The sequence below is a fragment of the Carassius gibelio genome, chromosome A10 (genome assembly GCF_023724105.1).
Source record: "Carassius gibelio isolate Cgi1373 ecotype wild population from Czech Republic chromosome A10, carGib1.2-hapl.c, whole genome shotgun sequence".
Taxonomy (NCBI): domain Eukaryota; kingdom Metazoa; phylum Chordata; class Actinopteri; order Cypriniformes; family Cyprinidae; genus Carassius; species Carassius gibelio.
The window spans coordinates 4,963,215-4,978,319 of record NC_068380.1 but is presented as its reverse complement, the minus strand read 5'-3'; the positions used below and the strand labels follow the sequence as shown (position 1 = coordinate 4,978,319).

Genomic DNA, 15,105 nt, shown 5'->3' with positions numbered 1-15,105 from the left:
TATTTCCTCAGATGAGTATTTAACGTCTATTATTGTAGGGATTAGTGTGTAAGTGTCACACGCACACACACACACACACACACACACACACACACTGGGATCAGAATGATTTAATATGTTTTTTTATAACAGAATGATATTTTAAAGGAAAATGAAAATAGAAACCATTATTTTATATATTTTAATTTGTTTGAATTATTACTGATTTTTGACTGTAGCATCACTATCAATAGCCGCGTGTCGACAGCAGGTGGCGCTGTTGATCTATAATCCACTGCAGAGAGAGCCTGAATCATACAACCATGGTACCTGACCTTGTTTCAATGTTGAAATGCCGGCTGAGTTTTAATGTGACGTGAAGGCATAACATGCAGTGTTTTACTGATTAAAATATGTAAAAAAAACTGTGAGATAATCTGATTTTGTGAAAGATAAGTTTATATTTATTCATGTGAATTGTAAAGATGCGAGACTTGAAAGTAAATCATCACAGGGTTAGTTTAAGAATAGTCTGCAGTAGTGTGAAACCAAGACTCTTATTTTGAAAACTGAAAGGAGGAGCTGTGTGCGCGCCTGCGCCCTTACATCTGCAGAGCTTTTGGTGTGAAGCTACACAGGTTTTTCCGCGTCAAATTTTCCTTGTATTTTGAAGGTATTATTGTTACAACAATTTGATAATATGCACACGAGATCTGTAACATAAATGTATATGTTCATACCGCTGATATTTCGGGTATTAGCGATCTTGATTGTGAATATGTTGATATGCAGACTGTCCGCCATTTTTGAAAGCTGTAACACGAGGTGATTGTGAAACGCGTTTAATTCTATTCAAATTGAATCCAGTTACAAAGTTATAGTGTTCATTATGAGTTTACTTCAAATTTGTGTTTGGTTTATTAAGCTATATATATACGTATAAAGATCGGATGCACTTATTTTGCAGAACTGTCGAAGCTTGATGACGTCAGCAACCTGTCTGACAGATGTAAATCTTCTAAGTGGCTGTGCGTGAAAACTGCCATCGTTAATCTTGCAGAGACGGTGAGCTTGAGCGGGGAGTTCTTTGGCGTGAGTGAGCAGGAGTAAGTATTCTGATTAATTATTTTGTATAGTATTTTAAAATGTAACGCCAGTTCGCCATATTAAGTTAATTGCCTGCGAGCTTCTCCTCCTGTCTGTACGGTAATGCGACAGAGAGTCGAGTGGTTATGATGCAATCGTTAGCCTATTTTTTACAAAAACTGTTTATACGGGGCCATAATGTAACATAGAAGGTAATGGAGCCCTTTTATACATTGTCGTGTATCTTTAGAAATAAATAATGGACAAGCTGAGTCTTTAAACGCCTTAGATGTAAAGTTATTCGCTGTCAAAGTGACGCCAAAATGAATGGGAGTCAATGGGAATGCTAACGCAAGTGAAGTTCTGCTAAAAGATGGCAGCCCCCACCCGACTTCAACTTCCTGTCGAGTTCCTTGCCGCCTGCTCAAGCCCTTTTCAGACATGAATTCTTATGAAATATAGTTTTTTCAGCAGTGCTTTAAAGTGGTAGTTTGAATTATAGGACATAAAGATGTATGAAATGCTTACCGTCAAAGGTTTAAATTAATAACTCAAGTCCTATGTCTTGAATTTTGATTTGGTTTTTTTACGTTTAATCAACAAAAATCATTGCATTTATATTGTTGACTTGTTCTTTTTGATTTTTCTTTTCAGAAAATAGTGCCTAGTTGAACGGACACAGCCTTTTATAGAAGAAAAAAGTCAACAATACAACTAAAATGAGTGGAGTAAGGTTCTTTACATTTATTTGTTCTAGCCAACTCACTGGAAGTACTTGTTATGGATAACCAAATTAAAACTTGAAATGAAAATAATAATAATAATAATACATTTTATTTATATTGCGCTTTTCTTATACCCAAAGCGCTACTAGTACAGTACAAAAGTAAATGCATAAAAAATACATTAAAAAAGAAAACAACAAGAAGTATAATAGAATATACATCGAGTGTCACCAATTAGGACACAGACATCTTAAAAAGATGGGTTTTTAACTGTTTCTTGAAATGAAAACGAGACTGGTTATAAATTAATCTCTTCGCTTTGCCTATATTTAACTATTATATGCATTTGCACTTGGACTTGTCTCGGACTTGGCCATTGGACTCGCCAAGTCTTCTAATTGGTGACTGTATATATATATATATATATATATATATATATATATATATATATATATATATATATTTATTTTATTTTTTTTTTTTCGTAGTTATCACTGAAAAAGTAGTGTTAAACTAAAATAATTATTAATTTCTAAAATAATATTTATCATGCAAGCAGAGAGATGTCATGACAAACATTAAGTGATAATTTGAACACGACTGAATCCATTCAATGCGCACATTTTCATTACGCAAAACACTTTGAGCGAGTCTATAATGTTAATGAACTTCACTAAACAGATGTGTGTGTGCCGCGCAAACCAGCAAAAGGTGAAGATGCAAACATGTAGGACAAGTAGACAATGTATCCGTATCGAAGCTGATTATTAGCTTACTCTTGAGAGAGAACTGATTTGGTTTTTGAGAGACTGACGCGCAGCGCTGCTGTTTGATCTGTGAGCGCGCTGTGCTTATTCCATTCATCCGTTTCATATTGTAGCATAAGCTTTAAATAATAGACTAGTCTATGCAAGCACTAGTACAGTATGACAAACATTTCGCTGTATTTATGTGCGCATGCCCAGTAGAGCCAAACGTATCCCATAGTCTTGCTGCATGCATTTGTCATATCCCGAGCTTTGCATGTGTGTGTGTGCACTGTGCCAAGGCATCAGTCAATTTTGACCACAGACATAATGTCAGCAAAAGCAGCATTATAAAGTAAATAAAATGAAAATAAAGTACATAAAAATAATTTGACCTTCCAGCTCCAAACTCTGTTCTAGAGAGCCAGTGTCCTTTATAGTTTAGCTCCCAGGATCGGACTGGGGATAAAACCAGTACTCGTTACCAGGCCCCAAAGGAAGAGAGGGCCCTTGAAAAGTATGAATCTGAAATATATTTTATTTTACCTGGATATTTTCATGGGTGGGGGGCATGGGGGCCCATCAGAACTGCCTATAGGGCCCCTGTTAGCTTTAACCCTAATTATACACACTTGAACCAGCTAATCAAGCTCTTACTAGACACACTAATCTTCCAGGTGTGTTAAGGCCAGTTGGAGCTAAACTTTTTCTAGTTTAAAGACCCCTGTCCTACAGAGTTTTTACTTTGCACATGGTTTTTGATCATTACAAATAATAATGTAAACGTATTTTCTTAGAATAGGAGATATACTTTCTCTCGCAACACATACTTTTGGGGACAGGCATCAAATATAGCGTGACGTATTATCTGTTCTACAAGATTACAACTCGTTGGTCACGATCCAAGCATCCTAGAACACCTCAGCAGTGCCACAGGCTGATTACCTCTGTACCACACCACACTGATGCAGTCATTTGTTCTAAAACAGACACCAACAAAGTATTGTTGCTATGTTGTTATAGTGCAGAAATTAACATTTTTCAGAAGGTTGACACTTTTGTATTTTAACCCATTTGGACCTGACTCCATGAGGTTGACTCTAAAGTGGTTGACTTCTAAATCTAGGAAGCATCTGCGGTCCACCTATCTGACCACCTAACCCTGCTGCCTATCGGCCAGAGAGGATTGTCAGATAATGGGCCGCACACATTTTCTCAGCATGTTAATGTTAGATCATCTATCAATTTTTTAGGTCAATTGAGGTCTGAATCCTTTTTTTTTTATTGTTTTCTTTAACGTGAGCTATATGCTCTAAGACTTAGTCCACATTTCATTGCAAATAACCAATATTCCAAACCTTTTTTGACTATTACAGTTCAACTTTTTAAATTAGAAATGCACTGAATCTTATCTAAATTGTAAAGCTAACTAGACTTTATCATAAAACAATCATTTCTCCAGGAAAAAGGTCCTCAAAATGTCTGTATTTCAGTTCTACTGTAGACATTTGGTCCTTACTCACTCGTACTCTCGCTCTCTTGTATTCTCTTCTTTAGCCTGGAATAAACATGGTGGAGGTCCTTCATGAGGTCAAGGCGTGCAAGTCATACCCCTACATCCTGACGCTGGGAAATGATCAGAGTGTGTTTCAGGCCTTCGGCTAAAATGGTTAAGTTTATTCAAACTAGAATTCTTGCTTGCAAGTAGAGCTAATGGCTCTTAAAAGCAGCAATTAGGAATTTGAATGTATTCACTATAGATCTGCTGTTGGTCTGTTGAATGTTCAGCCACAGTTCAGTCGAAATTGTTGTTTTGCTCTGAATGTTTGAACTGAATCATTTCTACTTTATTGTTGATATTAATGTAATAATTTTTTTCAAACATTCCATTGCTTTGTTTTTGTATTGTTTAAGTGTTTATTGCATAATATGCATAAATCTAGCATGTATTCGGTTCTAGGTTTGTAGTTTCACAGTTTTATATGGGTCGTCTATTGCAGTTTATTTTCCTATTGTACTGTAATGTTAGACTTAATCTGGTTTATGGGTTAATTTTGAAACAACCCAGAATTGTAATTAATTTGACCCAACGTTTTGGGTAGAATATTTAACTCATCTGTTGGGTTAAAAATGATCAACTCATCTTGCTGGGTCAAATTACTGTTGGTCTGGTGCAGTAGTGATCCAGTGGGTTGGGTTATAGGACAACCCAAGTTGGGTTATTTTTAACCCATTGTTCTGTGTGTATGGTGCATCGTCCGTTACTTTTTAGAAAAGTAATTAATTTTGACTGAAGTGCAGCCTAACCTGTTTGCAGCAGCGACGCATTGTAGGATTGGTGGATGCCTACCGCTGTAAACACGAAGACGCACTGTGGACGTGTTTCCGTTTATTCAAGTATGTGCGGCAGTCATGGCGAGTCAAGGCGAGAGCAACACGAGTTTCACGAGTGGAAATATGCTCATTATTTCACTTTAGTTGAGCATAAAGACAAAAACCTTTTAGTCAAATGTAAGCTGTGTCTTTCTGGTTCGAATGTCCTATCCTTCGAATTTCCAATCCGTGCGCTCAGATTTTGTAAACCATACCCTCGGCTTTTGAATCTTTCCTCGAATTCATAATCTGCGCGCACACTTTCGCAATCCGTTCCCATGGATTTGTAAACTGTAGCAGAATGCAGCTCGAGCTCGAGGCCGTGGAGGAGCAGATTCGTGACCTGGAAGTGAGGCAGGTCCAGCTGAGAGAGCGGAGAGCCGCGCTGCAATCATCCCGGGCTGACGCTCACAAGTCCGGGGTAAGTATACAGCGTGCTGCTAACAGTCCCACCACGTCTACTCCGTGTGTTTCTCTGCACAGGCCCGGTGCACCCAGGACGCGATCTTCCCAGATGTCCTTCACTGCAACGCCGGGACACCACGGACCCTGGGTGCATCCACAGCGGAGGACACGAGCCGGGCCCCGGGTGACGACTTCTCCCCCTCCTGCCTTCGAGATCTTCACCCGGAACCGCTTCGCTCCCCTCTGCGAGACAGGACGCGACGCCGTGATCATCGGAGACTCCATCGTCCGACACGTAAGTGCTACGTTAGCCGAAGGTAAAGTGCACACTCATTGTTTGCCTGGTGCTCGTGTTCTCGATGTTTCTGCGCAGATACCCGCGATCCTGAAGGACGGCGAGAGCCCCAGAGGTTTCGTGCTTCATGCCGGGGTTAACGACACCACGCTGCGGCAGACGGAGACGCTGAAGAGGGACTTCAGGAGCCTGATCGAGACGGTTCGCAGCACGACGCCCGCAGCGAAGATCATTGTGTCAGGACCACTGCCCACGGATCGACGAGGACACGAAAGGTTCAGTAGACTTTTTGCTTTAAATGAATGGTTGTTGTCATGGTGTGAAAAACAGAAACTGCTATTTGTTAATAACTGGAATCTTTTCTGGGAGCGTCCTAGACTGTTTCGCGCTGATGGATTACACCCCAGCAGAGTCGGAGCGGAGCTGCTTTCTGACAACATCTCCAGGACACTTCGCTCCATGTGACTAGTAAGACAATTCTCAAATAACTATTAAGATTACTTTTGTTCCACCCGCTAAAATGATAAAAGAGCTTGCGCTGTAAAAACTATTAAGACTGTGTCTGTTCCCCGAATAGTGAGGTCAAAATATACATTTAATGTAGGATCTAGAAAAAATCTTATCGTGATTAAACCAGAAACATGTGAAGTAAATGAACAAAAACAATTTTTTAAGTTTGGGCTCATAAATATGATAAAGATCACTCACACCCAAAACAGTTATTGTAAATGAAATGATCACAGATAATAGTTTTGATTTACTCTGCTTGACTGAAACCTGGCTAAAACCAAATGATTATTTTGGTCTAAATGAGTCGACTCCACCAAACTACTGTTATAAGCATGAGCCCCGTCAGACTGGTCAACAATATATAGTGATATTCTCAATGATACCCAGAAAACAGGATACAGGTTTAACTCATTAGAAATACTTCTGCTAAATGTTACTCTGTCAGACATGCAAAAGAAATCTAATGTATCTCTTGCTCTGCTACTGTGTATAGACCACCAGGGCCGTATACAGAATTCCTAAAATAATTTGCAGATTTCCTCTCAGACCTTTTGGTTGAAGTTGATAAGGCGCTAATCATGGGAGATTTTAATATTCACGTTGATAATACAAATGATGCATTAGGACTTGCGTTTACTGACCTAATAAACTCTTTTGGAGTCCAGCAAAATTTCACAGGGCTCCACTCATCGTTTTAATCATACACTAGATTTAATTATATCGCATGGAATCGATCTTACTGCTATAGATGTCGTACCTCAAAGTGATGATGTTACAGACCATTTACTTGTTTCGTGGATGCTGCGTATCACTGATATTAACTATATGTCTCAGTGTTATCGTCTGGGCAGAACCAGGCGCAGATTTTGTTTGCCTTGTGAATATACTATAACACATAGCATACCTGTTTTCTTCTGTCATGATCCTTTTTAAAACACAGAATCAGCTCGTTCTCTTGTGAATTTTTTTTCTGCACGGGCCGGCCACACGCCCGTGCGCGCACTGACTTAACGCCACTGTTACACTGTGAAACACACAACGTTAAATAGTAATGACTTTATGAATTTCTTCACTGATAAAATAGATAACATTAGAATTACAATAGCGAATGTAGATTCTACAGCGTCTAACACTTCAGTTTCATCCATCGCACCCAAAGATAAACTGCAGTGCTTTACAAATATAGGACAGGAAGAGCTAAATCAACTTATCACTGTATCTAAACCAACAACATGTTTATTAGATCCTGTACCCACTAAATTACTGAAAGAGCTGTTACCTGTATCCGAAGAACCGCTTCTCAATATCATTAACTCGTCGTTATCTTTAGGTCATGTCCCAAAACCATTCAAGCTGGCGGTTATCAAGCCTCTTATTAAGAAACCAAAACTAGATCCTAGTGAACTGGCAAATTATAGGCCCGTTTCAAATCTTCCATTCATGTCTAAAATTTTAGAAAAAGTTGTGTCTGCTCAATTGAGCTCCTTCCTGCACAAAAATAATCTGTATGAAGATTTTCAGGTTTCAGGCCCCACCATAGCACAGAAACTGCACTTGTCAAAATTACAAATGACCTGCTTCTTGCATCAGATCAAGGCTGCATCTCATTGCTAGTTTTACTTGATCTTAGTGCTGCGTTTGACACCATAGATCATGACATATTCATAGATCGATTATAAAACTATACAGGTATTCAAGGGCAGGCTCTAAGATGGTTTAGATCCTATCTGTACGATCGCTACCATTTTGATTACTTAAATGGGTCATCTCATTCATCACCAGTAAAATATGGAGTGCCACAAGGATCCGTCCTAGGGCCCCTTCTATTTTCAATATACATGTTCCCCCTTGGTAGTATTATTAGAAAATACGGAATTAGCTTCCACTGTTATGCTGATGATACTCAGCTATATATCTCAACGAGACCAGATTCAACTTCTAAATTATCTAAGCTAACAGAGTGGGCTAAAAATGTAAAAGATTGGATGACAAATAATTTTCTCCAATTAAATTCAGATAAGACAGAGATATTACCTATTAGACCAAAAAAACGCTACACAGAATCTAGTAGACTACAGTTTGCAACTAGACGGATGTACTGTTACTTCCTATACAGTCAACAATCTGGGTGTTATATTAGACAGCAACTTGTCTTTTGAAAATCATATTTCCAATGTTACAAAAACTGCATTCTTCCATCTTCGAATCACTGCCAAGCTACGAAACATGTTGTCTGTTTCTGATGCAGAAAAGCAAGTTCATGCATTCATGACCTCTAGACTGGACTATTGTAATGCACTTCTAGGTGGTTGTCCTGCTTCTTCAATAAACAAGCTAAAGGTAGTCCAAAACACAGCAGCTAGAGTCATTACCAGGTCAAGAAAATATGATCATATTACCCCAATTTTACAGTCTCTGCACTGGCTACCTATTAAGTTCCGTATCAGTTACAAATTATCATTACTTACCTATAAGGCCCTAAATGGTTTAGTTCCTGCGTACCTAACTAGCCTTCTACCACGCCACAACCCATCACACTCCCTAAGGTCACAAAACGCTGGACTTGTGGTAGTTCCTAGGATAGCAAAATCCACTAAAGGAGGTAGAGCTTTTTCACATTTGGCTCCCAAACTCTGGAATAGGCTTCCTGATAATGTTTGGGGTTCAGACACACTCTCTCTGTTTAAATCTAGATTAAAAACGCATCTCTTTCGTCAAGCATTTGAATAATGTATCTTAAATAGTGAGTGTAGTTGCATCTGATCAAATGCGCATTTTTATTCTTAAGCTTGGGTTAAACTAATTAATTTTACTTTGTTGGAACAGCAGCTATGCTAATGATGTCTCTATTTGTTTCTATGTTTTGCCACGGTAACTAGGATTTACACAAGCTCCATTCTTGATCCAGAACACCTTACAACCGAATCAGGAAAAACTGCCTTTTCTTATTTAGCACCTTGGGGGTGGAATAATCTTCAAAAAGAGCTAAAGTTAGAAACCCTTATTTCCATAAATGAATTTAAAACTACTGTAAAGAGTGTTGTGATGAGACATGTTCTTGTTTTTCTTAAGAGTCTCATTGTGTTTATATATATATATATATATATATTTTTTTTTTTATATATATATATTTTGTTCTTTTATCGTGAAAATGTAATTTGGTGTTTGTTATGTATGCATTTTTTGTGATTTGGCTGCTACCTTGAAATGAATCAAATGAATCGGGAATTCGTAGCGGGTTCGCGAATCATTTGAGTCAGTTCGGGAGTTCAAAGCGGGTTCACGAATCATTTGAGTCAGTTCGGGAGTTCGTAGCGGGTTCGCGAATCATTTGAGTCATCATAGCTGTATATGGATCGGCATTTTTTAACTAATTTAGTAGCTAGTTCTAATTATGTTTTCCAAGCGTGTTTAGGTGTGATATGTGAACTCGTATTTTTAATTTGAGTCTTCTTTCTAACTCTATTCCTAAAAGTTGGAAAGCAGCCTATGTTCTCCCTTTACATAATGAGTTAGATAAGAAACTTAATGTCAAGCTCGGCTTCTATTTCAGAAACAAATCTAGCTTTACTTTTAGTGCTAGGAAGAAACTTGTGAAAGCCACTTTTCTGCCTGTAATTGATTGAGATATATTGGACATGCATGCTGCATTTTCCATTCTGCGTAGGACTGGGATAAACGATTATTTTTTAAACGATTAATCTAGCGATTATTTTTTCAGACCGATTTCTATTATCTTCCCATTAATTGACTACTAACAATTTATACGTTGATTTACATATCTGAATGAAAAAAAAACATGAATTCCTTAATTTTGCAATATGTTTATTGCTCTTAAAATTACAAAATAAAAGACTGACTAAGAATGCATTACTTTGCACTTGTATAGAGATAGCATTCAATAAAACCTTGAAGCCTTGAAAACGCATAGCTTACTGAAACAAGCTTACTGAACACATAGGGCCTAGCTTACTGAAAAAAGTTCTTCTTTCAGATGAAAATAACAACAACTTGATGTCTAGCATTCAATAAAAAAGGTCACCCAAAATACTTGTTTAGAGCAATTGAAAGAATACAGTAACCAATGTAAACTTGAGGGCTTTAAGCTAATACAGAGAGTGCTTTTCCAAAAAAATACAAAATAAAACAAAAATAACAGTGGGAGCCAGCAGCCTGTCATGGAGAAAAAAAAATCTCCGAATGCTCCACGTGAAACTTTGGCATTCCACACTTTTTCCATCGTGTCTAATGATTTTGGTTAATATTCACAAGGGAGAGAGAGAGCAAGAAGCGCTCGTGTTGTTTGAAGACTGTGAGTGTGCGCGCGCGCAGCCGGGGCTTTGACAGAAAATTGGGACTTTGACAGAATTTTTTTTTGGCAAAAAATACGTTGAAGCAAAATATGCGCATCGATTTGTCGACCTGTTTTTATTTCTCTAAAAAACGTTTGCAAAACGTTCACATTGTTGTCCCAGCCCTATGCGTCATGTAGATTCAGTTTACCATGCATCACTACTACTGTTGAAATCCCGACATTGAATCACCTTTTGATTTTGCAAATTGGATCAACGTTGAAACCCCGACGTGGATTCACCGTTGAAATCGCGACGCTGTTTCACCGTCTTACCTTCATTACAGGTGAATTAGGGTCGTTCTGCAGACCTGGGATGAAAGCTGAATGAGGTGTTGATTTTGAAAAGTTAATCAAGGTTGATAACATGACGTTGTTTCACCGTTGTAACTTGCACCGTGCATAAAGACACAATTGTAGTTCATCTAGATCCTAGTTGCCATTTAAATCAACACTGTATGCTACATGCAAGGCTAAAAATCAAATGACTGGCAGCAAAGGCTTTACAATCAACTTAAAAAAACTACCACATGCTCAAAATTGTAAAACAGCAGTTTTATTTTGGAAACAAACTGTATAAAACTCCCAAACTTTCTTATGCAGAGTATGCATGGATGTATTGTTAAAAACATGTAGTAGAACAATCCAAATACAATAATATTTAAGGGGGGTTTTTATAAAATGTTTTTGCATATAAATGCATATACTTTGCAGCACTTGCAAGACAAACCCTTGTACCTTTATGACTGAAACCAGTGGATCTTTTATTTTGGTGGAAAACTACAGTTTCTGTCAAAAACACGCTTTAGTAATGTGTCTCATTACAAGAGATGTGTACATTTGTGCAATGAAAATGTGTTGCACAGTTCGAGAAGGGAACCTTCAACCAGATGATTTCTAACTGGAACACCCCCCCCCACCCCCCAGGACTGTGTCGTCTTTACAGTGGGGCATGCAGATGAGATTTCTACCAAAGAGGACTCTTTTTTTTTTAAATATGAAAGACAAGAAAAGAAGTAAAAGTGCTCGTATTAGTTGGTTAAGTTCTGATGAAAAAGATGAGTCTTTAGATGTTTCTTGAAAATGAGTAAAGACTCGGCTGTACGAATTGAGATTGGGAGGTCATTCCAGCAGCTGGCCACAGTCCAGGAGAAGGACCGTGAGAGTGATTGTGAACTTCTTTGGGATGGCACCACAAGGCGTTGTTCACTTGCAGAGCGCAAACTTCTGGAGGACACGTAAGATTTAACCAGTGAGTTTAGGTATGTTCACAATGTTTCACAATAACTATGATATGATGAACAATGAACAATTTCTTACCAATGTTTCAAGAATAAACTGGATCCTTGATGACTCTACAACGGGAAAGAAGAATAGTTTACTGAAAAGTTCTTAAAAAACAGGATTTCATATTATACCATTTCTTTAAACCATTGGTTCTCAAACTTTTTATACGAAGTACCACTTCAGAAAATATTTGTTATTAAAGATTAAGTTCCACCTTAATGACCAACATTAAATTTCAGCAGCGTATTAGACCAAACTATTCAGCTACAGCTCTACAGATCAAAAATAAAGCAGTTTTATTCTAATAAGAATATTCATTGTTGTCAGACACTTTACCATGGTAAATACAGTTTGAACATTAACGCTACACTGTGCTTACGTACAGGTAAATGAAAATAAAGTTTAAATTAAAATGTAATTTTAAATGTAATTATGTAACAAAAGTTACAAAACTGTACTGTACATTAACTGTAACATACTTAACAAAAAAAAAACCTTACTCAAAGATTAAATTAAAATGTATTAACATTAATTAGTTTAATTTATTGATTCACCTGCAACAACTAGAGGGGGCCTGACACTTTGAGAACCATGGCTTTAAACAATCCTATTCATTTTCATTAATTCATTAAGATTGTACCGACATTTGCACTTTATTTGTTTCAGAAAACACTTTGAAACTATTATAAGAATAAAAAACATATAACACACCTAATGCATGGGATTCATATCAGGAAAATGTGGAAGAATCTCTAAAAGACAGATATTAACACATAACTTACCAGCAACACATTAGGTGAGCATCTAACTTGAGCATCTGTGTTAAAGCAATGCAAAAATACACACACGGCTATTTATTTAGCTGCAGGTTACATGTCCTTTAAGCTACCCATTTGTAAACTCTGGTTATACTTTACTATTTTCAAAAGATAATAAAGATTGCGATTTTCTTACCTCATTTTGCCAGTATGTTTGTAGGACCTCGCAGAACACGTGACGCTTCTTGTGTTCACAGTTTCTGTTCTCCACTGACATGTCACGACTCAAATTCGCTCAAAATAAAAAATATTTACAGGCAAATGTTAAATAATTTGGGACCGACCGAGCAGTCAGATATAACAACCAGCAGCTTTAGATTTTAGAATAGGTATCATGACTAAACGATTTAAAAATGCTTTTAAAATAATAATAATCTTAATTTAATATAAATTATTTAAAAGCTTGTTAACCTTTTTCAACCATTTAGCATTCAACATTTTTAACGTTGTTTCATTAAAACAACTGACCTTATTTAAACCATATTTCAATGTTGAAAGTTGGTCATGTGCTGGAAGTTTTTAAACCGTTCATCTTTATACGTTGAAACAATGTAAAATTATATCTAAATATGAACTAACTTGCGCAATACAGTAAATATTCTGACTCTACCCTAAATCAGTGAAAAAATGTTTGGCTCAGTTTACAGAAAAGTGTACGTCACACATCCTTTTATTATGATGCAACATTGTTTCCTCTTCAGATAAGTATTTAACATCTTTATTATTTTGGGGATTAGTGTGTAAGTGCTACACACACACACACACACACACACACACACACACACGCCGGTCAGAGTTTGGTATCAGAATGATTTTTATTTATTTTTTTGTTTTTTTACAGGAGTTTCCTTATCAAAACTGCATTTATTTGATCAAAGATACAGGGGAAAAAGTGAAATATTATTATGAAGTAAAACTAATTTTTTTCTATTTTAATATACATTAAAATCTATTTTATTGCTGTGATTTTCAGCATCATTACTCCAGTCTTCAGTGTCACATGATCTTCAGAAATCATTCTAATATTATGATTCATTATCAGAGTTGTGCTGCTGAAACTGTGATACTTCTTTCAGGATTTTTTGATGAATGAAAAGTTAAAAAGAAGAGCATTTGTTTAAAATAGAAGTATTTTCTAACAATAACCACTAGAGTTCAAAAGTTTGGGGTCAGAAAAATTGATTCTTTTTCTTTCTAAACAAAAAATTCAACTCTTTTAGGATGTATTGTTGATTGTTTTGATTCAGCTCGGGAATTTCGAGCATGTTCGCGACTGATTCAGATTTATCAACTGAGAATAAAGTTGAACAGAAAATATCATGAACTCTTAAAGATGATGATGAAAAGAAAAGATAATATTGCATATAAAATTATATCCTCCTATATAAATTATATTCCTCCTCAGATGAGTATTTAACATGTTTATTATTGTGGGGATTAGTGTGTAAGTGCCACTCACACACACACACACACACTGGTCAGAGTTTGGGATCAGAATGATTTATTATGGTTTTTTTTAAATCACAGAAATAAATGATATTTTAAAGGAAAATTAAAACAGAAACCATTATTTTATACATTTTATTTTGATAAGTTTGAATTATTAATGATTTTTGACTGTAGCATCACTATCAATAGCCGCGTGTCAATAGCATGTGGCGCTGTTGATCTATAATCACCTGCAGAGACACTGAAGTACAACCTTTTTTTCTTTCAAACAGTTCATTGAACAATAATAAATGAAGTACCTGAAGCTGACAATGAAGTAAATGTATAATAATTAGCACAGATGATTAATTTAGTGCTGTAAACACGCGTGTGAGGGGCGGAGACGCGCCTGAGGACCAAACACAGCAGAACAGTAGAAAACTTCGCTCCTTTTATTATTTCTCTTTTACTATAGCGATTTATTTTTAGATACGTGATCTGAGTCTTTCATAGAGTTGTTTTATAAACGCAGTAACTTTGAAATCAGCTCTGAAAGTTCCTGTAAGTGTTTAAAAAACGAATTATGATTTAATAACGTGTTGAATGAATTTGGTAAGAACGGTATTCTATGTTTTTTTACATAGAGGTTATTAATATAGACTGAAATATAGTGTTTTTTTTACAGTGTAAAGGTGATCTTATGGTGAATTGCTCGTTAAAAGGATGTTAATATAATATAGAGGAAGATCAATTTCTTAATTATTCTTACTATATTAAAATGCATTCATTTTTTACATTCCTTGGTCGAAGTTTTCAGATACTTCGGAGCATGTTCGCGACTCTGTTGATTCAGATCGGCACTTCGGAGCCTATTCGCGACTAGGTTGATTCAGATCGGCACTTCGGAGCATGTTCGCGACTCGGTTGATATAGATCGGCACTTCGGAGCCTGTTCGCGACTCGGTTGATTAAGATCGGCACTTCGGAGCGTGTTCGCGACTCGGTTGATTTAGATCGGCACTTCGGAGCCTGTTCGCGACTCGGTTGATTCAGATCGCCATTTCGGAGCGTGTTCGCGACTCGGTTGATTCTGATCGGGACT

The 15,105-nt window shown here is 36.9% G+C and overlaps 1 protein-coding gene and 1 long non-coding RNA gene across 2 annotated transcripts; both read left to right on the top strand.

The window, feature by feature from the left end:
* Positions 1–232: 232 nt before the first annotated feature.
* Positions 233–1,285, top strand: LOC128020907 (uncharacterized). The gene is made up of 2 exons (XR_008185436.1): positions 233–652; positions 947–1,285. It is a non-coding gene; the product is annotated as an uncharacterized LOC128020907 (long non-coding RNA).
* A 2,715-nt stretch (positions 1,286–4,000) lies between these two features.
* On the top strand, positions 4,001–12,073 carry LOC128020903 (uncharacterized). The gene is made up of 2 exons (XM_052607707.1): positions 4,001–6,077; positions 8,999–12,073. The coding sequence occupies exon 1, from the start codon at positions 5,211–5,213 to the stop codon at positions 6,072–6,074; it is 864 nt and encodes a 287-aa protein (XP_052463667.1). The 5' UTR covers positions 4,001–5,210; the 3' UTR covers positions 6,075–6,077; positions 8,999–12,073.
* Positions 12,074–15,105: the final 3,032 nt, after the last annotated feature.

What these genes read in the sequence shown, in the direction of transcription:
- LOC128020903 (XM_052607707.1), top strand. Translation starts at nt 5,211, where the DNA reads ATGCAGCTCGAGCTCGAGGCCGTGGAGGAGCAGATTCGTGACCTGGAA.